We start from the raw sequence: 25300 nt of genomic DNA, 5'->3' as shown, positions 1-25300 counted from the left end.
TAAGAGTACAGAAAACCTCAAAAATGAGAAAGAAACGTCCAAACTTAGTATCTAATGGTATGGAAAAAGGCCGGGGTGGGATGTGGAAGGCAATGGGGCATAGTAAGAGGAACCAATGAAGCTCAGAACTGAGAGACCCGAAGAGGTCATGATGCCCATGCTGCTGCCTCAATGAAGGCCCCAGAGGAAACTCAGGGGAACAAACATAGACCCCAAATGAGGGGCTAGGGTGCTCCTGGGATTGGCTTTGGGGCATCAGAGACTGTGTGAGTGTGAGTGTGTGTGCGTGCAGTGGCAGTGGTGTGTGTGGTGGCTGGTGTGACAGAAGCAACCAGGACTAGGAAGGGCTGATTTTATGCCCCCTGGGGAAGGCCTCCTCCATCCTGGTTCCTCCAAAACCATTTCAGGGGGTAAATTCAGCCACTGCTTCCATGAAGAACCTCTGTTTGGATAAAAGAGTTGGGTCGGAGACAATGAGGCTGGAGAGATTGGGATAAAAACGGCACATGGGCCCTGGCCGGTTTGGCTCAGCAGTTCCCACTAAGGGCACGTACCTCGGTTGCAGTCTGTCCCCGGCCCTGGTAGGGTCGTGAGGGTGGCAACCACTCGATGTGTCCCTTTCACGTCAATGTTTCTCTCTCTCTCTCTCCCTCCCACTCTATCTGAACAAAAAATGAAAAAAAAAAATGTCCTTGGGTGAGGATAAAAAAAAACACGGCACATGGGAGTGGTTCTTCACAGAATATCATGGAGCCCAATGGAAGAGGCATGAGACCTAAATGTGTGCCTGTGCGTGAGTGTGTGTACGTGTGTAAGTGTGTGTTTGTGTTTGTACTAGGGAGAGGTGAGATCACTCAAAGGTGAAGGGGTCCTGGGTGCTAAAGAAGAAGTGTCCATCCATGTGGTCCTCCAGGGCATCCTTATCACTCTCAGCTGGGAAACGCTCCTTACAAATAGGGCACTCCTTCCATGGAGGTGTGGCAGGGCCCCCACTGCTGGCCTCTGACAAGGGGCCCACTGCAAAGCCACTAAAGAGAGACAGAGGGGAAAGGAGAGAGTCAGGTGAGCTCTGTTGCCTTCTTCACTTGCAGACTTCAGGGAGAGGGACCCATGCACCTGGGTTCCCAGATTCCCTTGTTCCTAACAGTATCCTGGTAGTTCTCTCTCCTAGCTTCTTCCACAGCATCTTTCTCCCCACAATACTGGAGGCCTTAGTTTCCTGTGCCCTCCTTCTTTAGCCCCTGCTGGTCCCCACAGCGCAGAGCCCATCCTCCAGCCTCCTGCTCTCCTCCCTCCATCTCCGTCTGCTGCCTAATGAGGCTGAAAATGAGTCTGACATCGTCCTTCATCTTCCTGCTCTAGCCAAGAAGGATGACAGCATCACCCCCACCCTGCCCTGAGCCCATCTCACATCCAGGCAAAGCTGGGGACTAGGTGATAAAAATCTCTATTCCCTCTGCCTTCCCCTCTTGACCTGCAGAAGAAAAGGAAGGCAGAGGGGGCAATCTGATACCTGAATCCCCCACCCCTGCAGCTTTGCCACCCAAAGTGTCCCCCCAGGGAAGTCAGGAAAGAGACAGCACCTCAGGAGTGGCCAGATGGATGCTGGATCCCAGTCTCCTCTCTGTTCTTAGCCCTGGGGAGCTTGGTCACCTACCTCCCTTCCTCCAGATGAAGCCTAGGTACCTACCTGGTGGTTGGGAAAGGGGTAGGGGCAGGTGAGAGGGGATGCAGGGCAATTTGGGCTCCATGGAAGATGGCACTAGAACACAGAAGCCAGTTAAAGGCAGGGCCTCTGAATACACATGTGTTATGCTGAGGGGAGGGATTACTAGAAGGCACCTGGGATTTAGAGTGGTGGGTAATTTTCTGTGTTAATTGCACCTCTGTCTCCTTTTCTTGGCTGAGACCAACAGGAGAAAGGTTGGGGGAAGGACAGAGGGACTATTCACCTGGATGCCCTTTCTGCTGTCATTTGCCCACCTCCCTCCTGTCCTCTCTTTGCACTCACCTGGCCATGTCATAGAAGGCATTGCCCAGTTCAGGAAGCAGTAGGTTGGCCTCTTCACCCCCACTCTGCACAGCTGCCATCAGAACTGACTTCTCATCTTCAGCCTCCTGGGCACCAAAGAGATAGGTTGGGTTTGGGGGAAGTGTTTCAAGATGGGGGAGTAGCCCATTGGGACACGTAAGGGAGGAACAGTCCAGGCCAGAAAACAGAGGGCTATAGAAGAGTGGGGCAGGAAAGGTGTTTTGAAGAGAGCTGATGGATAAAAAGAGAAAGTGTGGGGAGCAGGGGCTAGCAGTAGTGAGGCTGTTGGGTTGGATTGGGTTTGGGGTGGTGTCCATTGAGTGGCCGTGAAGAGAGGCTGGGCCTGCTTCCTCTTCCCCAGGGGAAAATGAGAGCTCTGTATAGCTGTCTTCCTGCTCTGGAGGCTGGGCCACTTGGGCTTGGCCCTACCCCTCCTCCCTGCCCCAGCTCTGTCTTTTCTCACTGCTCACCGAGTCAGAGCTACTGTCCTCGATTGGCCCTGAGAGGTGGGGAGCGATGGGAGCTGGCTGGCTGATGACAACTAGGGAAGAAGCCTCTCGTGGCCCAGCAGGAGAGGAGCCTGGGTCTCCACGCTCACACAGGCCATAGGGTGGGAGCCTCATGTCTTCTGGGGACTCATCCTCTGAGTCTGTCAGAGCTGCTGGGCAGCCTGTAGGTGAGGGAGTAGGCAGAGAAAGAAGGATGCATTGTTAGAGGGTTGGATCATCTCTGACTCCTTTGGGTAAAGGATACGGCTAAATCAGACAGGGGCCAGAGACTGGGAAGAAAAAAGGCAAAACACAGAAGGCAGAGGCAGCTCCCAGAGAGGTCACACAGAGCTTTCCGCAACAGGGCAAGGTGGAGCGGGGAAGAGGTGTCACAAGTTTGGGAGGGTACAGACTCAGCCCTGCAGCTGCCTCCTCATCCTCTGTGGCGGCATCCTCATTCCACTTCTCATCTGCGACCTTCTCAAGGCGGGCCTCCAGCTTTCTCATGTACTCTAGCAGTTCCTGGTGTTGGGGAAGAAAGAGGTGCAAGAGGCTAGAAAGATGCCAAATTTGCTGACCTGTAGAACTTTCTTTTGCACTGAAGATTAACTGAGCTCCTGAGGACTAGACACCTTCACCAAAGGTGGGGAAGTTTAAGGTAGATCCTCACGTCCCCACAAGGGCCATTCTTCACCCGCTACATCCCTCCCTGCCCCTAGCAATCATCCTGTCCTACCAAATCAGCTGAATAATGGTTCCATTTTTAGCTTCTGGGCCCTCTTAGAGATACCAGTTTTTTTTTTTATCCTCACCCGAGGACATTTTCCCATTTTTTTGTTCAGGTAGATTGGGAGGGAGAGAGGGGAACAGAGAGAGAGAGAGAAACATCGATGTGAAAGGAACACATCGAGTGGCTGCCACCCGCACGACCGACCAGGGCCGGGGACAAACTGCAACCGAGGTACGTGCCCTTAGCGGGAACCGAACCCGGGTCTCTCAGGACTGCAGGCCGACGCTCTAACCGCTGAGCCAAACTGGCCAGGGCAAGAGATACCAGTTTCTAAGCCAAGAGATGACAAGAATACACAAAGTTTTTAGCCCCCAACCCCTCAATTCTGGCAACCAGGGGGCCTGACTTATAGATTCTCACCTGCTTCTCCTCCTGCAATTGCTCCTTTTCCTTCTGGAGCACACGCAGGGCTGACCGCAGCTCTGTCAGCTCCCGCTTACTCTCTGACAACTGCACCTGAGGGAAAAGGGTCAAATGGAATAGAAGTCTAAAAGGTACCTCAAAAAGCCTGGGCTCTGGAGATGGAGAAGATGGCGGCGTAGGTAAACATGGTATCGCTTCCTCCCACAACCACATCAAAGTTACAACTGAACTACAGAACAATCATCATTCAAAACCGCCTGAAACTGAGCTGAATGGAAGTCCTACAACTACGGAATTAAAGCAGCAGCCACATCGAGACTGCTAGGAGGGGCGGAGGTGGACAGACTGGTCCCACACCTACATGTGGTGGATAAAAATCAGGATACCTCAGCTGGGAAGGTCCTCTCTGAGGACTGAGGGGTCCCCATACCAACCAGGCACCCTGCTAAGGGTTCCAGTGCCAGGAAGAGAAGTACCCATAACTTCTAGCTGGAAAAGGCAGCAGGAACTGAGGCTCAGGGAGGCTGAGGTGGCTGGAGCCTCAGGCAGCTCCACTTAAAGGACCCGTGCACGGACTTATTGGACTCACTCCCTCTAAGCTTAAAGGGGAGGCAGCTCCAGGGGCACCAGAGACATACAGGGAAGAACTGAGCTGTTTGGCACTGGAGCGAGGGCTGGAGAGGGGGCATTCTCCAAAACAAACATCCTGTCAGAGGCCTTTGTTCCTTTGGTGAGCCCTTCCCTGGGGCAGCAGACAGCTGCCATATCTGGGACTCCAGCAACCTGGTTCATACAGGTTGCCCCGCCCTGGTGATTCTCTGAGGCCCCGCCCCACCCACTTTTCAGGCCCATCCAAGCTGTTGCCAGTTGCTTAACCATAGGATTGGCCTGTCTTGGATCCTGCTTCAGGTTTTCCTAAATTCTTTCAAACAAGCATCTGGTCTCAGTGAGCCCCATACCTCTTGTTAAGTAATACATAGAAACAAACACAGGGAGGCAGCCAAAATGAAGAGACAAAGAAACACGTCCCAAATGAAAGAACAGAAAAAATCTCCAGGAAAAGAACTAAGCGAAATGGAGATAAGCAACCAAACAGATGCTGAGTTCAAAATACTGCTTATAAGGATACTCAATGAACTTAGTGAGGGCCTCAAGAGCATAAAAAAGGACCAATCAGAAATGAAGGATGCACAGTCAGAAATGAAGGAGGCACTAACTGAAATAAAGAATAATTTACACAGATTCAATAGTAGAGTAGGTAAATCCAAGAAGCAAACCATCGATTTGGAATATAAGAAAGCAAAAAACACCCAATCAGAACAGCAAAAGGAAAAAAGAATCCAAAAAAATGAGGATAGTGTAAGGAGCCTCTGGGAGAACTTCAAGCGTGCCAACATTTGCATCTTGGGGATGCCAAAAGGAGAAGAGAGAGAACAAGAAATCGAAACCTATTTGAAACAATAATGGCAGAAAACTTCCCCAACTTGGTAAAGGAAACAGACATACAAGTCCAGGAAGCACAGAGAGTCCCAAACAAGATGAACCCCAAGAGGCCCACACCAAGACACATCATCATCAAAATGCAAAAGGTTCAAGACAAAGAGAGAATCTTAAAAGCAGCAAGAGAAAAGCAGTTAGTTACCTACAAGGGGTCTCCCATAAGACTGTCAGCTGATTTCTCAAAAGAAACTTTGCAGGCTGGAAGGGAGTGGCAAGAAATATTCAGAGTGATGAAAAGCAAGAACCTATAACCAAGATTACTCTATTTGGCAAAACTGTCATTTAAAAATGATGGCCATATAAAGACTTTCCCAGACAAGAAAAGTTAGAGTTCATCACTACCAAACCGTTATTATATGAAATGTTGAAGGGTCTTTTTGAAAAAAAAGATAAACTATATAAACAAACAAAATGGCAATGAATACATATCTATTGACAATGGAATCTACAAACAAAATGAACAGGCAGAACAGAAACATTCTCGTAGATACAGAGAACATTTTGTTGGTTGCCAGATGGGAGGGGAGTTGGGAGAATGGGTGAAAAAGGTGAAGGGATTAAGAAGAACAAATTGGTTACTAGACTGACAAACCTCAAAGGGAAGGGGGTTGGGGGATGGGAAAAAATAAACCAAAGAACTTATATGCATAACCAATGGACACAGACAACAGTCTGTGAAAAGGTGGGAGGGGGGCGGGAGTGGGGAGGAGAGGGTCAATGGGGGAAAAATGAGGAACATCTGTAATACACTCAACAATAAAGATTAAAAAAATAAAGAAAGAAAAAGAAAAAAGAAAAAAAACAAAACAACCTGGGCTCTGGGACTGGGACCCAACAATCAATGTTTCTGTGCCTTCATTCCTCCCTTGCCCCAGCACACACAGGGGAAGCCCCACCACTTTTCTATGAACCCCTTTTCTTGGCCACAAGAGATTCAGTCTCTGCCTCTTGAGTGTGGACCTGGTTTACTTGGGCTGCAGGGGCATAGCAGGGGCATTCCATAGTTCTCCCAAGTCATCACTACTAGGCCCAGAATGTGTGCCCTGAGAGCAGAAAGGGACACTGAATGTTTCAAATCAATGAGGGCTGGGAGGTGTGCAAGTGAGATGCCACATAACATACAAGTGAGAACCTCACACTTCTGAGCTCACACTTAAGACAGAGGGGGCATTGGCCTCAGGAGGACCAGGATTCAGGGGTGGCTGGGTGCCTCACCAGGCTAGAATCCTTTTCCCGGGCCAGTTCAGTCTTGAGCACTTGATTCTGGGTCCTCTCCTCCTGAATTGCCTTTTCCAACCGAAGTATCTCTGCACTTAGCTTCAGGATCTTGTCCTTCTCTGCCTGGGAGATGGCCAGAAAGGAAAATAGGAGAATGAAGAAAAAGAGACTACATTGGCAATGGCACCATCCCTCACTGTGACCCTTCCTTTACATAACTAAATCTTTTGGGAGCGATTTCCCCTTCTTGCCTTCCTCATTCTCTCTAGGTCATGAATGAAGGAAGAGACCTGAAAGCAAGGCACCTTGCTGACCAGCAATGGTCATTAGGTCAAGGGTCTGGTGCCTAGAATGGTAAATGTTTCTGAGTCAAGATGGTAACCAAGGAAGGTGCTACAGAGATCAGGGTTGGGACACTCTATTTAGGGATGGGTCACACCTGGACAGTGAAGTGTTTCTCCCTCACAGCCCCTCCCCACCCCTAAGTCTTTAGAGGTTCCCACTCCCCCCTTTCTCTCCTCTTAGGAGATCTGACCATATAGAGGTAGGGGCAGTGGCTGTGAGCCTGCCAGGTCCCCTCATTCCTCTACCTCCACACTCTGCAACATCCCCGCCCGCTCCTTGCTCCACTGGCTTTTTTCCTCCTTCAAATGCAGACTGAGCTCAGCCAGCCTGCCATTGACTCCAGCCACTTCCAGGCGGCTGCGATGTAGTTCAGCTATGGTGCGGTCCCTGGCTCCTGCTGCGCTGGCCAGCTCCTCCCCAAGAAGGGCAGCTTTCTGCTGGCTTGAGGCTGCAAGTTCCTGGGCCCCTCGAAGCTGCTCCTTCAGGGGTTCCAGCTCAGCCTCCGAAGAAAGGAAGAGATGGAGATCAGGGCTCCCAGTGAGTCACTGTGAACCAGGAAGGTAGTAACTAGGCTACCTCCTCCCCCACCCTGCATTAGGACTCAGGATTAGGGTATTTAGTTAGTCGTGTCTTTCCCCAGACTTTGCCCTTGGAACTTTCTTTACTTCTTGTTGCCTAGGGGCTTCACTCACCACCCGCTGCTGGGTCTGGCCTAGGGTGTCCTTCATCTGGGCCAACTTGTCTTTTAGTCGCTGGGTCTGAGCAACCTGCTCCTCCTGCCAGCCCTTGGCCTCTTGCAGCTCCAAATTCAAGCGACGATTCTCCTGTTGTGCCATTTGGAGCTCAGCCTGATGGAGGTGGAGAGCAGGTAAAGAAAGGGGTATATGTATTTGGGGTGATAAGGAAGTTCCACTTCTCAGATTAAACATAAACTCAAGCATTCAGCTCTTGCAGTTCTTCTTGGGTTCTCAGCTCAAAGCGATTCAATCCTGAACATCCAGTCTCCATCTCCCAAAGTGAGCTATCCAACAACACAGCCTAGGGTCTTACAAAACTAGGTATCCCAAGTTCCATTTCTGCTTGCCCACTTTTGCTTTTAAATCAAAACTCAGTCTAGACGCCCTCTAGGCCCTGCAAACTCAGCATATTCTACCTCCCATTCTACACTAGGTCTTTCCACTCTTATTTCTGTCCATGGCTCAAACTAATTCCTTCGTCACTTAAGCTGTATACCCTGGTGCCATGCTTGGCTCTGTTCTCTCCCTAGCAGCCCACAGAAAAGCCTATTGCTTCTCCATCCTCCATCTTGTTCTCAGGCATTTTTCTCTTTTCTACTATCACCACAACCATGTTAGCTCAGGCTCTGGTCATTTCTTGCTTGGAGCGCTAAAAAAAAACCTCACAACTGCCTGGCCGGTGTGGCTCAGTGGTTGATCGTCGACCCATGCACCAAGAGGTCACCAGTTCAATTCCTGGTCAGGACACATACTCAGGTTGTAGGCCCAATCCCCAGTGGGGGGGCATGCAGGAGGTGGCCAATCGATGTTCTCTCTCATCGATGTTTCTATCTCTCCCTCTCCCTTCCTCTCTCTCTCTAAAAAAATCAATAAAGAAAAAAAAATAAAATAAAATGTTTCCATTTCCTTCTTGTTAAAATGCAATGAACTGTTACAATAGGCAGTTTATAAAAACAAAAAACTCACAACTAGCTCATTTTCTACAAGGCAATCAGATTAACCTTCTTTGAGTACATGTCACCTACTTGAAAATCATCAGTGCCTCTCACTGCTTACAGAATAAAGTTTAAACTCAAGACTGTCTACAATCTGACCAGAGTTTATCTCAACTCTTCACCCACACATTCACTTGCCCTGAGTGTTCTGGACTCTGAGCCTTATGTTCCTAGAATGGCCTCCCTTCATCTCTGTTTACTCAGATTCTACTTATTTTTTACTGCTGAGCAAATGGTTTCAAACAATCTTCCATAGACGCCTAGGGTTTTGAGGAAGCCATTTAGAGGTTCTGCAAATACTCATTTAAACTTAAAATATTTAAAAATATTAAAAATTTTGTGATAAAATGTACAAACTCACAAGTTAATACATTAGCGATCACCAATTCAACTCTAACAAAATACAGAAATACATTAGCTACTGAGGCTGACAGAATACTTACCTACAGCCTCCAATTTCAGTTTGGTATCCATCAAAATGACCTAATTGCTTTCATTACCACATATGTAAATGTTATACATTTGACTTTACAAATATTACTTTATAGTAATAAAATATTGCTTTTATTTATTCAATGAGGTTCCAAATAAGATGTGAAACTTCACTGGCAGATGGAACAGAAAGGGTTCTGCTGCTAAAATAATTTAGAAATACTAAGCTAGTTTACGTCCCTCTTTTAAAAGTCCTTTCTAATGTTCCTAACAAGATGTGCTCCCATTCACCTCTGTGGAGCATCATAACACTTTATTACATTTCTCTGTTGACACTTATTATATTCCCCTTTGACTAATCCTGATTTATGTGTATGACTTATGTTTCCTAGGAGAGTGTACACGTTTCTTTACATTTTTATCCGCTTTGGTGCCCAACAAACACTGGATGAACAATTGAGAAAGCACACCAGCCCTGAGCCCTTACCTCGCTTTGCTCCTTGTCTGCTTGCACTTCCTTTAGTTGCCCAAGGAGCTTCTCTTGTTCCCGAGTCAGGGCCTTCACTGTGTCTCTAACCCTGTGAATGGGGGATGGAAGGTCAGATAATCAACTGGTCACCAGAGAAGGAATGAAGGACTTGAACTTCTGTCTTTGCTCTTCTATTGGTGCTCCGCTGGGCCCAGACCTCCACTTCCCTCTGAGATGCCCAAATTCCCAAACCAAGTTCTAAGCTCCAAGTACCTAAGACTCCTGATTCTAGAGCACAATCTAGAAATAAACAGTTTTTTCTTCTCTTTTGTATTACTTTAAGGAGTGTTCTGTTGATGGCTCTCTGGTTGTTTTCACTAAGTCAAGAGACCAGAATCCAGCCTTTTCTAGACAAGGGATAGTCATTGTTGATTATAAACTTTTGGTCTAGGTTAGAAGTTGGCAAACTTTTTCTGTAAAAGGCCTAATAGTAAATATTTTTGGCTTTGCCTGGCTAGTGTGGCTCAGTGGATTGAGCACTGTCCCATGGGCTGAGAGGTCCCAGTTTGATTCCTGGTCAGGGCACATGCCTGGGTAGTGGACTTGATCCCCATTAGGGGACGTGCAGGAGGCAGCTGATTGATGTTTCTCTTTCACATAGATGTTTCTATTTTAATTATTGGCTTAAAAAAAATTTTTTTTTTTCTGAAATCAAGCTGAATGGAAGTCCTACAACTATGGAATTAAAGCAGCAGCAGCCACATCTAGACTGGTAGGAGGGGCGGAGGCAGACAGGCTGGTCCCACACCCACGTGTGGTGGATAAAAATCAGGGGGATACTTCGGCTGGGAAGGTCCTCTCTGAGGACTGAGGGGTCCCCATCCGACACCAGGCACCCCGCTCAGGGTTCCAGTGCCAGGAAAAGAAGTCCTCATAACTTCTGGCTGGAAAAACCAGAGGGAACTGAGGCTCAGGGAGGCTGAGGTAGCTGGAGCACCAGGCAGCTCCTCTTATAGGGCCTGTGATCGGACTCGGACTTATCGGACTCACTCCCTCTAAGCTAAAGGGGAGGCAGCTAGAGGGGCACCAGAGACATACGGGAAGAACTGAACTGTTTGGCATTGGGGCTTTCTCCAGGACAAACATGCTATCAGAGGCCTTTGTTCCTTTGGTGAGCCCTTCCCCGGGGATGCAGACAGCTACCATATCTGGGACTCCAGCAACCTGACTCACACTGGTTGCCCCGCCCTGGTGATTCTCTGAGGCCCCGCCCCACCCACTTTTCAGGCCCATCCAAGCTGTTGCCAGTTGCTTAACCATAAGATTGGCCTGCCTTGGATCCTGCTTCAGGTTTTCCTAAATTCTTTCAAACAAGCAGCATCTGGTCTCAGTGAGCCCCATACCTCTCGTTAAGTAATATATAAAAACAAACACAGGGAGGCAGCCAAAATGAAGAGACAAAGAAACACGTCCCAAATGAAAGAACAGAACAAAACCCCAGGAAAAGAACTAAGTGAAATGGAGATAAGTAACCTAACAGATACTGAGTTCAAAATACTGCTTATAAGGATACTCAATGAACTTAGTGAGAACCTCAGGGAACTTAGTGAGGGCCTTAAGAGCATAAAAAAGGACCAGTCAGAAATGAAGGATGCACAGTTGAAAAAAAGAGGCACTAACTGAAATAAAGAATAATTTACACAGATTCAATAGTAGAGTAGGTAAATCCAAGAAGCAAACCATTGTTTTGGAATATAAGAAAGCAAAAAAACACCCAATCAGAACAGCAAAAAGAAAAAAGAATCCAAAAAAATGAGGATAGTGTAAGGAACCTCTGGGACAACTTCAAGCATGCCAACATTTGCCAGAAGGAGAAGAGAGAGAACAAGAAATCGAAAACCTATTTGAAACAATAATGGCAGAAAACTTCCCCAACTTGGTAAAGGAAACAGACATACAAGTCCAGGAAGCACAGAGAGTCCCAAACAAGATGAACCCCAAGAGGCCCACACCAAGACACATCATCATCAAAATGCAAAAGGTTCAAGACAAAGAGAGAATCTTAAAAGCAGCAAGAGAAAAGCAGTTAGTTACCTACAAGGGGTCTCCCATAAGACTGTCAGCTGATTTCTCAAAAGAAACTTTGCAGGCCAGAAAGGAGTGGCAAGAAATATTCAGAGTGATGAAAAGCAAGAATCTACAACCAAGATTACTTTATCCTGCAAAACTGTCATTTAGACTCGATGGCCATAGAAAGAGTTTCCCAGACAAAGAAATTAAAGGAGTTCATCACCACCAAACCGTTATTATATGAAATGTTAAAGGGTCTTTTTGAAAAAAAAGATAAACTATATAAACAAACAAAATGGCAATGAATACATATCTATTGACAATGGAATCTACAAACAAAATGAACAGGCAGAACAGAAACATTCTCATAGATACAGAGAACATATTGTTGGTTGCCAGATGGAAGGGGGATTGGGGTAATGGGTGAAAAACATGAAGGGATTAAGAAGTACAAATTGGTTGCTAGACTGACAAACCTCAAAGGGAAGGGGATTGGGGGGTGAGAAGAATAAACCAAAGAACTTATATGCATAACCAATGGACACAGACAACAGTGTGGGAAAGGCAGAAGGGGGGCGGGGGTGGGGAGGAGGGTATCAATGGGGGAAAAATGAGGAACATCTGTAATACATTCAACAATAAAGATAAAAAGAAATTAAAACAAAATTTTTTTCCCCTCACTTGAGGACATTTTTGCATTTATCTTCACATAGAGTGGGAGGGAGAGAGGGAGTAAGAGGGAGAGGGAGAAACATCGATGTGACAGAAACATCGAGTGACTGCCACCCACACGACCCCAACTGGAGCCGGGAACAAACTGCAACTGAGGTACGTGCCCTTAGAGGAAACCGAACCTGGGCCTCTCTGGTCCGCAGGCCGATGCTCTAACTGCTGAGCTGAACTGGCCAGGGCAAAAAATTTTTTTTCTTTATTAATTTTAGAGAGAGAGGAAGGGAGAGGGAGAGAGATAGAAACATCGACGAGACAGAACATTGATCGGCCGCCTCTTGAATGCTCCCCACTGGGGATTCCACCTACAACCTGGGCATGTGCCCTGACTGGGAATCGAACCAGCGACTTCTTGATGCATGGGTCAATGCTCAACTATGGAGCCACACCGGCCAGGCTCACATTGATGTTTCTATCTCTCCCTTCTCTCTCTAAAAATATCAATAAAGATATATTTTAAGAAATATTTTTTGCCTGGCTGCTGTGGCTCTGTGGTTGAACATCGACCCATGCACCAGGAGGTTGCTGGTTCAATTTCCGGTCAGGGCACATGCCTAGGTTGTGGGCCAGGTCCCCAGTTGGGGGGTATGCAGGAGGCGATCAGTCGATGTTTTCTCTCATTGAGGTTTCTCTCTCTCTCTCCCTAAAATTAATAAAGAAAAAAAAATTAGAAAAAAAAAATAGGTCACAAATACTATATTTAAAAAGAAAGAAAGAGAGAAAGAAAGAGAGAGAGAAAGAAAGAGAAAGAAAGAAAGAAAATTAAAAAAAAAAAAATGGTGGGTTTTTTGCAGGCCATGTGGTTTCCATGGCAACCATTCAACTCTGTCTCTGTAGTGAGGAATCAGCCATAAATAATAAGTGAATGAGCCCGACCCGTGTGGGTCAGTGGTGGAGTGTTGAGCCATGCACCAAGAGGTCGCTGGTTCGATTCCTGGTCACGGCACATGCCGAGGTTATAGGTCAAATCCCCAGTGCAGGGCATGCAGGAGGCGGCCGATCGATGTTCTCTCTCATCGATGTTTCTCTCTCTCTCCCTCTCCCTTCCTCTCTCTCTAAAATAAAAAAAAAAAAAAAAAAAGTAGATGAGCGAGCATGGCTGTTCCAATAAAACTTTATTTATGAACACTGGAAGTTAAAAAACAATTTATTGCCCTGGCTGGTTTGGCTCAGTGGTTAGAGTCTTGGCTCTCAGACTGACAGTTGTGCATTCGATTCCCTGGCAAGGGAATCATACCTCAGTAGCAGGTTTGATCCCTGGCCCTGGCTGGGGTGGTGCAGAAGGCAACCAACTGATGCGTCTCTCTCACACTGATGTTTCTCTCTGTCTCTTTCTCTCTCTCTCCCTTCCACTCTAAAAAATCAATGGGGCCCTGGCTGTTTTGGCTCAGTAGTTAGAGCGTCAGCCTGTGGACCGGAGAGTCCTGGGTTCGGTTCCCACTAAAGGCACGTACCTCGGTTGTAGTTTGTCCCTGGCCCTGATTGGGGTCGTGTGGGTGGCAACCAGTCAATGTGTCTCTCTCACATCGATGTTTCTCTCTCTCTCTCTCTCTCTCTCTTCCTCCCTCTCTCCCTCTAGCTCTATCTGAAGATAAATACAAAAATGTCCTCGGGTGAGGATAAAAAAAAAAAATCAGCCCTGGCCGGTCGGGCTCAGCAGTTAGAGCGTTGGCCCGAGGACCAGAGAGTCCTGGATTTGGTTCCTATTAGGGGCAGTTTGTCCCTGGCCTTGGTTGGGGTTGTGTGGGTGACAACCATTCGATGTGTCTCTCTCATGTCAATGTTTCTCTCTCTCTCTCTCTCCTTCCTGCTCTATCTGACAAAACATGCAAATAAATGTCCTCAGGTGAGGATAAAAAAAATAAAAATAAAAATCAATGGAAAAATATCCTTGGGTAAGGATTAACAACAAAAATAAAAAAATGAAAAGTATCCTCGAGTGAGGATTAAAAAAACTGAATGACTGCTCTGGCTGGTTTGGCTCGGCGGTTGGAGTGTTGGCCTGCGGTTCAGAGAGACCGGGGTTCGGTTCCCACTAGAGGCGCATACCTCAGTTGCAGTTTGTCCCTGGCCCTGGTTGGGTTACACAGGTGGCAGCCACTCGATGTGTCCCTTTCACATTGATGTTTCTCTCTCTTTCTCTCCCTCCCACTCTATCTGAACAAAATATGGAGGAATGTCCTTGGGTGAGGATAAAAAAAAAAACAACTGATTGACTGACTGATCTGAAAGAGAGAGGGAGAGAAACACTGATTTGTTGTTCCACTTATCCATGCATCCATTGATTGATTTTTGTATGTGCCCTGACTGGGGACTGAACCTGCAACCTTGGTGTATTGGGATGACGCTCTAAGCAACTGAGCCACCCAGCCAGAGCATGAACACTGGAATTTTAATTCCACTTATTTTCACGTCAAAAATATTTCAACCATTAAAAACTATCAAAAGCATTTTTACCTTGCGGGTTGTACAAAACAGGTGGCAGGTCAGATTTGGCATGTGGGCCATAGTTTGCTGACCTCTGGTTTAGACAGTCCCTAATCTTTCCCAGATGCTCAGTTTGACCCCTGCTTTTCTATTCCATGATCTAGAACCTAGACATTTAGCCCTGGCCGGTTTGGCTCAGCAGTTAGAGCGTCCGCCTGCGGTCCGGAGAGACCCGGGTTCGGTTCCCGCTAAGGGTGCGTACCTCGGTTGTAGTTTATCCCCGGCCCTGGTTGGTCGTGCGGGTGGCAGCCACTCGATGTGTCCCTTTCACATCGATGTTTCCCTCTCTCTCTCTTCCTCTCTCTCCCTCCCACTCTGTCTGTACAAAAAATGGAAAAATGTCCTCGGATGAGGATAAAAAAAAATAAAAAAAAATAAAATAGAACCTAGACATTTAGTATCTCCCTAGGGCAAGACTAACTATCCTGGATTGAAAAAGCTTCAGGGAGCAAATCACTTTTTTTTTTTTATCTTCACCCGAGGACATTTTCGCATTTATCTTCAGACAGAGTGGGAGGGAGAGAGGGAGGAAGAGAGAGAGATAAACATTGATGTAAAAGAGACACTTTGACTGGCTGCCACCTGCACGACCCCAACTGGGGCCAGGGACAAACCGCAACTGAGGCACATGCCCTTAGTGGGAACCGAACCCAGGACTCTGGTCGGCGGGCCAACACTCTAACCACTGAACCAAACTGGCCAGGACGCAAATCACTTTTACTTTGGGCTTTGGACAGATGCCTCTTTCCTTTAAAGAGTTTGAAAAAATATACAGTCTATCTACCAGTACTAATGAAAGAAAATTGTGATTTGATGGAAGAAAGAACTAGAGTATTTCTCTAGAACAGGCTGAGGAAGAGGTCAATATTTGTGTTATTTGGTAGAAATAATAGTTGGCTGGTAGAAGAAAGAAATGTATTCTCTGTGGCTCCAGAGGTCTAAACCAAAGGGTAAAAGTTACAGAGTGGTAGAGCTTGAATTAACACAAAAGATACAAAAATGTCAGCTGTCCAACAGCAGAAGAGGCTGCCTCCCGAGGTAGGGGGCTGCCTCCCGAGGTAGTGATCTTCTTTACATACCCTCTTAAATACCTTACATTCCTCCCAATGCTAAAAATCTATGATTTAGCCCTGGCCGGTTTGGCTCAGCGGTTAGAGCGTCGGCCTGCGGTCCCGAGAGACCCGGGTTCGGTTCCCGCTAAGGGCACGTACCTCGGTTGCAGTTTGTCCCCGGCCCTGGTTGGTCGTGCGGGTAGCAGCCACTCGATGTGTCCCTTTCACATCGATGTTTCTCTCTCTCTTCCTCTCTCCCCCTCCCACTCTACCTGAACAAAAAATACAAAAATGTCCTCAGGTGAGGATAAAAAAAAAAAAAAGAAAAAAAAAAAAATCTATGATTTAATCCTTTTTTCAGGGGAGATTCCATAACATTTATGAATCACTAGTTCTATCACTTCCTAATAGTGAGAACAAAGTCTAAACCTTATTCTTTGCTGTGGTAAAATCTGAAATCCATCCTCTTACTTTGTGTTGATTGTTCTAGCCATTTTTTTTTTATCCTCACCCAAGGACATTTTTTCCCCCATTTTTTGTTCAAATAGAGTGGGAAGGAGAGAGAGAAACGTCGACGTGAGAGAGACACATCGAGTGGTTGCCACCCACACAACCCAACCAGGGCCAGGGACAAACTGCAACCAAGGTACGTGCCCTTAGTGGGAACCGAACCTGGGTCTCTCTGGACCGCAGGCCGACGCTCTAACTGCTGAACCAAACTGGCCAGGGCCATTCTCTTTTTTCAAATGTTCTCCTAGGTCCTGCTTAGCCTTTACTACGCAATAATTGGTAACTATGATTACTTCTGAAGGTGAGGAATACAGAACAAGTTAGGAAAGATGGAAGACAGCAAGGGAGAAAAAAGATATCCTCAGTCATTGAAATACCCTAAGTGAGGTTGAGAAAGGAAAGAGAAACCACCTGAGACAGAGAGTAGGTTTGCCTGCCTCAAACACAAAATGTAATGCAGTATAGAAGGTCCCCTCACCTGTCCAGTTCCACCTCCTTTGTCAGCACTTTCTCACTGATGGTCTGGATGTCATCTTCCAGTTCCAGGATGTGTGCCACATGGTCTCCCTGTTGCCGGCTCAAGATGTCCCTCTCCTCTGTGAGTTCCCCATGGGACCGAGAAAGCCCCTGGAATAAAGGTTCCCCCAGAAGAAAAGCTGAGGCTCATCTCAAAGAGTGGAGCAAAGACTTAGGAGGAATATACCAGAATTTGTTCCCACCCCCTTACCCAGTAACTTTCCTTGAAAAAGAAACTATAAGGGAAAGTCTCCTTAACAGTGAATACAGCCACCTCTACCCTACCTCAGCATTCCTGTGTTCAGAGAACTGAGTCTTTTACAAATCTGGGACATGTCTCCTGTCATATCAAGCTTGATCCCACTTGTTACACTTTAAACCTATTTCTCTGATGCCAGAACCATGAAAAGCCCACTACAATCTCCCCTTTATCCTCCTCACTGGGTTCAGATTTTGGACCTTGGGTGAGCAGCCAGGCCCTGTCCTCTCCCAGCCCAAATCCCACCTTGTACTGCTCTTTCAGCTCTGCGTGCTCCCGCCTGGCAGTTGCCAGAGCCGTCTCCAGCTCCTGCACTCGGCTCCTCAGCTCCATGACCTGTCCCTCCAGCTGCAGCTTCAGTTGCATCAAGTCATTCCTCTCTTGCTGGCTCTCATCCAGCTGGTTCTACAGGGGGCAGGATGAGAAGGGGATGTGCTTGTGAAACACCCATTCCAAGATCCCACCCCATCACTCTGCAATGCATTTCAGGGTTGGGAAGTTACTTCAGCATAGGATACTGTACCCTAACCCCCGCCCCCCACCAGACACACCAGCTTCAGGCACTCTTAACTGCCCACTCCTCTTTTTTCCTCACCCAAGGACATTTTTTTGCATTTATCTTCAGATAGAGCAGAAGGGAGAGAGGGAGGAAGAGAGAGAAACATCGACATGAGAGAGACACATTGATTGGTTGCCACCCATACAACCCCATCCAGAGCTGGGGACAAACCGCAACCAAGGCACATGCCCTTAGCGGGAACTGAACCTGGGACTCTCCGGTCCGCGGGCCGACGCTCCAACCCCTGAGCCAAACTGGCCAGGGCTCTTTTTATTATTATTATTTTAAATATTTTAATTAATTTTAGAGTGAGAGGAAGGGAGAGGGAAAGAGAAAGAGAAAGATCAATGTGAGTGCGCAACATTATTAGTTGCCTCTGTATGCACCCAACTGGGGATCCAACCCACAACCTGGGTATGTGCCTGACAAGGCATCTAACCAGCAATCTTTCGGTGCATAGGACGATGCTCAACCAGTTGGGCCACACCAGCCAGGGCCCCACTCCTCTTTTACTTCTTCCCACCTGAGGGCTGGCCCCTTCTTGGCTCAGCAATTGCAGGAATACCTCATCTGGTAAAAATCTTTCTCAATCCACACAGACAAAAGAGATGGCTCCCTTAATTTAAACCTATTGGTTATGGAGCCAGACATTGGGTTTAAATCTCCAATACAATTTTTATGAGCTATGAGACTCTGAACAAGTGACTTAACTTCTCTGAACCTCTGTGTTCTCACCCGTAAAATGATCCTTTGGCCTGGGTTGTTGTAAGATAATTATAATGAGAACAATAAATATAAAAACAGAATACAGTGTAAGAGCTTATACATCTCTGACTAATGTAAGACATAAATGTCTTGCCCTGGCCGGTTTGGCTCAGTGGTTAGAGTGTCGGCCTGTGGTCCAGAGAGACCCCGGTTCGGTTCCCGCTAAGGGCACGTATCTCGGTTGCAGTTTGTCCCCGGCCCTGGTTGGGTCGTAAAGGTGGCAGCCACTCGATGTGTCCCTTTCACGTCGATATTTCTCTCTCTCTCTTCCTCTCTCCCCCTCCCACTCTATCTGAAAATGGAAAAATGTCCTCAGGTGAGGATAAAAAAAAAAAAAAAAAGATATGTCTTCTTTCTTGTGTTGATTCCATGTGTTTACAGGGTTCTAGAGAGCTGGAGTTTATCCAAATCAAAGACAAGCTACTCATTCTCCTTATCTGACCTTCCTCCAGCCTGTCCTCTTCTCTGGGAGTGTACTTCCTCCCCACCTAGCCCTGGTCCTCACCTTTCTTCAGGAAGTCTCCCTTGCTAACATCTGCCTTTACTCCCTAATTCTTCTCTACTTAGTCCCACAGAAAAATAATACAAGCCACATATATAATTTAAAATTTTCTAGTAGACACTTAGAAGTGCTAATAAGAAACAGGTGAAATTAATTCTAATAATATGTTATCTAACTCAGTCTATCCAAAATATTATTTTGACGTGATCAATGTAAAAATTATGGAGATCTTTACACTTTTTAAAAAGACTAGGTCTTCAAAATTAAAGTCAGTATTTTATCCATACATCTCATTTTGGACCAGTCATGTTTCAAGTGCTCAAGAGCCACATGTGGGTAGCACCGCCAGTATTGGACGGCACAGGTCTGGAACCCTATCTATCTGTTCTCACTCCTCACCTGCTCTGAGACTGGGTTTCATCCTCCCCTTCCTCTGGTCTTTTCTTTCGTGAAGTGGCCTTCTTCTACCCTTTGCACCTTCTCCTAGGGCCTAGGGCAGGATGTAGCACTTGAAGAAGGAATGCTCAAAAAGTTCTGATGGAATCTTGAGTAATGTTGGCTTGTGGGTGGCTTGCTTTCCTGTCCTACATGTTTGTGTCTATGTTAGATTGAGACTTTCTTTTTTAAAAAAATTTTAAAAAATTTTTAAAAAATTGATATTAGAGAGAAAGAGGAAGGGAGAGGGAGAGAGAGATAGGAACATCAACGAGAGAGAACATCAACTGCCCTCCTCCTGCATGTTCCCCACTGGGGATCGGGCCCACAACCTGGGTATGTGCCCCGACCGGAAATCGAACCAGCGACCTCTTGGTGCATGGGTTGACGCCCAACCACTGAGCCATACCGGCTGGGTGGATTGAGACTTTCTTGAAGGCAAGACTCTGTGTAACTCCCAGTGAGGTCTCCACTTGAAATTATAGCCTAGGAGAGGGTGCAGCGGGAAGGGGCCCGTTGCAATGCTGTCCTCTCACTTTCATGCCCAGGAACAGCTCTGTTATTCTGTTCTCACCTGCAGCACCGTTGCCTTGGGGACAACCAGCAGGATGTCAGAGCCACCATCAGTCTCTTCGAGAGTCACCAGTTCATCCATGGGCCTTGGCTCTCGGAACTGGAAAGCGGGGCTCTGCCCACACACCCGGCCCTGGCGGTTCACATATCGGAACTGGTAGAGCTGGGCTCCCGGTTTGGGCAGGTAGCTGGCTGTGGGAAGAAGAATGGACCCAGGACCATAGTATGGTCCCAGGCCCTCCAGTGCTCAGCAGGTCCCCTTGGTATCTTTTATTATCCACTGTCTTTGGCTCTGGCCCCTTGCTCCTTGTTCCATACTCTTTTTTCTCTCCTCTCCACTGCCCATAGGCTATTTCTGTTCCCTGGGATACTCTTCTCTCTTCTCTCTCCTTTCTGCCTAGTCCTTTTCTTCCTCTCTTTCCCAAATCTACCCTACATAATAATAATAATAATAATAATAATAATAATACCAGTTGCTATTTATTGAATGCCCACTATGTACCAGGCACTGTGCTAACAGTTTTTCCTATATCATTTAAAAGCCTTTTATTATCTCTATTAACCAGGCATTCCCTTTTAATGTTAAAATAACAGACAGAGAGGTTGAGTAATTTGCCCAGTGTTAAACTGCTTGTAAGTATTAAAGCTGAGATTTGAACCCGTCTTGCAGAATCTAATGATTACCTTCTCAATATATGACACCACCTTTCCCTCTTCCCTACCCTCTAGTTCCTCTTTCTTTCAGTAGGAGGTGGGATTAGTTGCACTGTACAGTTCCTTCCATCTCTATGTCCTTGATTCTGTGATAACTCCATGTCTGCTGAGCCTGTTGCATATTATTTTATTTGCACTTATTTTTCCTTGTTCTCTATGCCTAACCTTTATGTTTCTAAGTCCACTTCATTTTTCCAAACCTCCATCCCCTTGATTCTTCCCTCCCAGTTCTCTGTCTTCCCTTGTACCTTGGAACTGGACACTGGCATGGATGGGGGAACCATCAGTTGCACTTTCAGGCACTGAAGACCACACAAATGTGTGGTAATCCCGAACACAGGCAGCCTCCACCTGTGAAAGTCCAAGGTGAGAGAGGGTTATGGTGATGGAACTACCAGCTATAGATGGTAGAAAGGGCTGAGGGATGGAATGGGGAAATAGGATGGTGTTTCAGTGGTAAGGATGATGAAAGACAGGGAAAGTGGGGGGATACTAATATGTCAAAAGAAAGTAAGGCTGCCCTGGCCAGTTTGGCTCAGCGGTTAGAGCGTTGGCCCATGGACCAAAGGGTCCCCAGCCCTAGTCAGGGTGATGCGGGAGGCAATGAGTCAATATGTCCCTCTCACATCGATTCTCCCCCCCCCCCACATCACTCTGATAAATGGAAAAAGTATCCTCAGGTGAGGATTTTTTTTTTTTTAATGCAGTCCCCCACTACCACAAATTATACAGTCGAGTTTGCCACATTTGGGGAAATCGCAGGGGTCAGCACATCTGGAGTGCAATGGATAAGCTTTGCCCTGGGAAAACAACCTTCGTGATCATGGTATCTCCCCTGCCAGGTAAGTATCTCAGGTGAGGATTTAAAAAAAAGAGAGAGAGCAAGGCTAAGATGGGAAGAAGATGAGCTTTGCTTATATAGATGGAATCTCATCTGTGACATCTTTTTTGCTTCCTCTTATATCAACTTGAGGTTGAAAATCCAAGAACCTAGTCAGTCTCCCTATTCCAACCAACCCATGGCCAATAAACTTGAATCAAAAGGTTCTAGGTATACCTTGAAGATACCAATCCAGTCGCTGGCACTGGGTACGGTGCCTGGGGGAAGGGTATAGTGACATTCCACCTTGGTGTTGGGGATGTAGGTCCGGGCCACATTCAGAAAGCTGACTCCACCCCGAGATGGTACTCGGCTTACTGATGAGTCTTCCATTTTTCCCTTGAGATATGTGCCCTCCTACGAAAAAAGGGTTAATATCTTAAAGTCTCTCCACTCCATTTTTTTCTCTCCAACTCCATCCCACTCCACATAGCCTCTGCCACTATACCTAGAGATGAAGTCATATTTAGTATCTAGTCCATGAGGGCTACAGGACCCTTTTAGAGATGTCACTTTTAGTTTACAGGTCATAAATCTGGCCTTCCATGTCAGTCCTGGTCCTGTCTCACACTACATCCACTCCAAGTCATAAAATCTTCCTAGAGTTAAGGTCTCTCTCATTTCTGCTCCCTTTTCACTGCCCCATTGATCAAATCTCACTATTCCAGGCTCTGTCCTCCTCAGTCCCTCTTTTTTCACCTCTTAACATCCTTGAGAATTTCAAAATCTTTAGCCTCCATGTCTATATCCCATCCCACACATCATCTGTCTCTGGAATTAAAAATCCAACTGAGGTGTGGGGTCCCCTCATTCTGATCAGGTCTCCTTGTGTACTCCTGAACTTGTTGACCCAACCGTACACAGGAATGACTATGACACCTGGAAATAGCAATCTCTGAAAGTAATGACTGCATCTTCAGAGCTAAAATATGGCTTGGGGAGTGGAGGGGGGGAGAGCAGCTATAGCTCAATCCTCAGGCTCCTGAGCTCTCACCATCCCCCCAGCTGTCTAACACCATGAATTAAACAACAAAACAACACAAAACAACTTCACTCTCATCTAAAAGACATAGGAAAAGGGAGGATACAAGGAAAGACAAGTTCAGTCCTTAACTTCATTATTCCAGGAAGTCAAGAATTCTGGAGGCGGCTGCTACAGGGGTGGAGTGAAACACTCAGCAGGAACGTGGTGGTGTGGGGAGATGGAATGTGGGGGCCTGGAGCCAGGAAAGCCCCACCTCTGGGCAGGGGACAGACTGGAAGGTGGCAAGTAAGGAACCTTGAGAAGGGGCAATGTATATATAATGTTGAAAGAAGGAAGAGATAGTTCAAAAAGAACTTAATATTCTTCTCTTCAGGTCCTGCCTAAAGTAGGACTAGAAACTGACAGGTCTGACTATAGGCAACACAGCTCCAGTGTTTCCCTCCCCATCTCTCTCTGCTCCCCTTAGCCACAATTCCACGTGCTGAATTCCTCCACTCCTCCATCTGCTTGGATTGGTAGTTGGAAGCACACTATAGGATGAAATTGAGAGGAAGAGGTGTTCCAAGTTAGGTGGGGAGAGTTAACTGGAAAATATGGGGGTGTGGTGAGGAAAGAGAACAATAACAAGCAAGAAAATTCCTCAGCCCAGGGCTGTGACATGGCCCTCCTCATCACCCCTCTCTCGCCAACTAATCTATATCCTGTGTCAGCTACAGCTGACTGCCTCCAATCAGCCATAGCCATTAGTCATGTGCACACCCCCAAACATCACAAACTCACACCAGAGTGAAGTAAAGGGGATAGTAACTTTAAAGGAAGACAGGCACTCAGTAGAGCAAGAAAGGTGGGCCAACTCTACAAAAAGGAGCAACTTTTACTTCCAAAATAGAGACTAAATCAAGGGAAAAAGATTTCTTTGGATTTTCATCTCTCTTAAAATCCCTACTTAAAACTAGTTAATGTCTTCTCCAAATACAATTATTTGGCTTCTAAGGGGGGATAAATTATCTCAAAGATCTAAGTCTGGAAATCCCAAATACTTGACACAAATAAATCCTTAACAGTTGGAAACATTCCCCAGGCCTGAAAGAGCGATCTGGGTACCTAAGGTGTCTGTGTGCAGCCAAACTGAGGTGTTCGCATGGTGGGACACCATCACTCCACTCCGTAGGGCTCCAGAGTTCCTTGACATTCTACACCTTGGAAGGTCTCCCCCACCCCCCGCTTTTGGATTGAAGAGGGGTGTGGGGGTGGTAAGGGGAAAGGGAAGGTTTGTGAGGGCCAAGTCTTGTATGGGGGAGAATGAGCCAAGACTTCAGCCTCCCCCCAGCTCCTTTAAGCGTACCAAGCTTTTTAGAGAAGGACAGAGGAAGGTGAGAACAGTGAGGGAGGCAACCTTTGATCAGGGCCCCCTTGAGACCAAGAACACCCAAAACAGTGGGGGTGGCTTCTTCAGTACGGAAAATAAAATCCAAACGCTTTTTGCATCCCCCTTCTATAGTGCCCTTAGCTAATCTTTTTACAGACTGGAAAGTTGGGTGGCTCCCCATAAGATCCCCCCAGATTAGGCCAAGTTTCTTACCCCACAGACGGATCAGCTGTTCCCTCACCTTTCACCAACAACAAAAACAGCACTCCGACTCCGAGAGGGGAGGGAGAAGAGTGGGCGCGAGGACTTCTGGGGGTTGTGGTTCCTTTACCGGTTTTTGCTGGCGAGCCAACTTGGATCTGGAACTACATATCCCAGGAGGCCATTGAGCAAGGAGGGCGGAGTGGAGAGCAGTCGTGGCGGCGGCCTCATCATTGCATTCTGGGAGGCGTAGTTCTCGCTTGCAGGATAGCAAACGAGGGTGTGGCCATCAAAAGACTTCACGGCCCATGATCCCTTAGGAGGGGGCAGGCTGTATTAGTGGTGACTGCTGGTTTGTAACGTGCGTAGTTGGGGGATGGGGAGGGGTTACGGCTCTAACGCTCTCTGTGTAATACTTTACAATGGGCCGGCCGAACGAGTTCAAATGCACTCTCGTTTGCTTTTAACAACGAAGTGTGAGATAGGTAGTATTGTTTTCCACACTTTATACAGGAAGAAACTAAAGTTCAAAAACGGTTAAGGAACCAGTCTAAAATATCAAAGTTATGAGATGATAGAACACCAGGATTGCATGACTCTCTTAAGTGCAGTGTTCTTGCCACGACTTCACAACTACCTGCCATTTAAGGGATGGGAAACTAACAGCTGTGCTAGCAGTTTCGTCTTTGTTTCAACCTCGGGGACAGTCCCTGTAAAAACTGCATGTCGTGCACCGCTAGTACCCCCCCCCCCCCCCAATTTGAAGGTTTCAGTGAAGGGCCTGGCAATACACTCCTCGACTGGGCTCCCCTCAAGTGACCTCTGGGTCTAGGAAGAGGGTCCATTGCCTGAGGGGAGGAGGTGGGGTTGGAGGTGGGCTGGAGGAGGTGAAGTAGAAGCAGGAAATTGGAAGGGGAGCCTGACATAATTCAGGACCAGTCACAACTCACAAACAAGCCACTTACAGGGGCCAGTTTGCCCAAGCCTTTTAACTGGCTTAAATTAATTAGGATAACAATACATGTTGTTGCTCCTGTTTTAACTGAGGAGAGGTGAAAGATTCACACTCCTCCCATAGCTCAAGTTTTGTTAGATTTAGGCATCCTGTCCCCCACCTGGTCCTGGACCCTCCGAGTAGTCTGAGGCATTCTGAATGACCTCTCTCCCCGACTCCATATTAGGGGCTTACAGTCTAATGAGTGATTTGTTCTTTCTGGGTCCCTGCATTTTCCAAGTTGTTCGGTAGTATTTTTTTAGTTTTCATGACTGAATAGGGTGTCTGGTGCCTGCCCTTTCATCTGAAGATCTCCAAGCACTTAACTATA

General features: G+C 46.9%; 1 protein-coding gene and 1 non-coding gene across 3 annotated transcripts; both read right to left on the bottom strand.

Annotated features, from left to right (window-relative positions):
• Nucleotides 1-614: 614 nt before the first annotated feature.
• Nucleotides 615-24049, bottom strand: CALCOCO1 (calcium binding and coiled-coil domain 1). 2 transcript variants are annotated; one of them, XM_036251473.1, is made up of 15 exons: nt 23988-24049; nt 21598-21777; nt 20789-20891; nt 19828-20018; nt 17239-17397; nt 16696-16844; nt 9388-9478; nt 7429-7584; nt 6982-7236; nt 6389-6514; nt 3671-3766; nt 2934-3042; nt 2503-2702; nt 2012-2118; nt 615-1028 (listed from the first exon to the last, which is right to left on the bottom strand). In XM_036251473.1, the coding sequence occupies exons 2-15, from the start codon at nt 21751-21753 to the stop codon at nt 851-853; spliced, it is 2076 nt and encodes a 691-aa protein (XP_036107366.1). In that variant the 5' UTR covers nt 21754-21777; nt 23988-24049; the 3' UTR covers nt 615-850. The 2 variants fall into 2 exon arrangements, with proteins under 2 accessions (XP_036107366.1, XP_036107367.1); XM_036251474.1 differs by lacking the exon at nt 6982-7236.
• Nucleotides 21221-21390, bottom strand: LOC118624864. Its single transcript, XR_004958526.1, has one exon. It is a non-coding gene; the product is annotated as a U1 spliceosomal RNA (small nuclear RNA).
• Nucleotides 24050-25300: the final 1251 nt, after the last annotated feature.

This window comes from Molossus molossus, unplaced genomic scaffold (assembly GCF_014108415.1).
Source record: "Molossus molossus isolate mMolMol1 unplaced genomic scaffold, mMolMol1.p scaffold_m16_p_10, whole genome shotgun sequence".
Taxonomy (NCBI): Eukaryota; Metazoa; Chordata; class Mammalia; order Chiroptera; family Molossidae; genus Molossus; species Molossus molossus.
Note: the sequence above shows the minus strand (reverse complement) of the source record. Positions and strands in the feature narration are given on the sequence as shown.

Bases quoted from the DNA above. Each gene is read 5' to 3' on its own strand.
- CALCOCO1 (XM_036251473.1), bottom strand. From the start codon at position 21,753: ATGGAAGACTCATCAGTAAGCCGAGTACCATCTCGGGGTGGAGTCAGC. The intron at 3,767-6,388 runs GTGAGGCACCCA...CTTTTCCCTCAG, and splicing joins GGGAAAAGGATTCTAGCCTG to GTGCAGTTGTCAGAGAGTAA. The intron at 1,029-2,011 runs GTGAGTGCAAAG...GTCTCTCTTTAG, and splicing joins GCCTTCTATGACATGGCCAG to TGGCTTTGCAGTGGGCCCCT.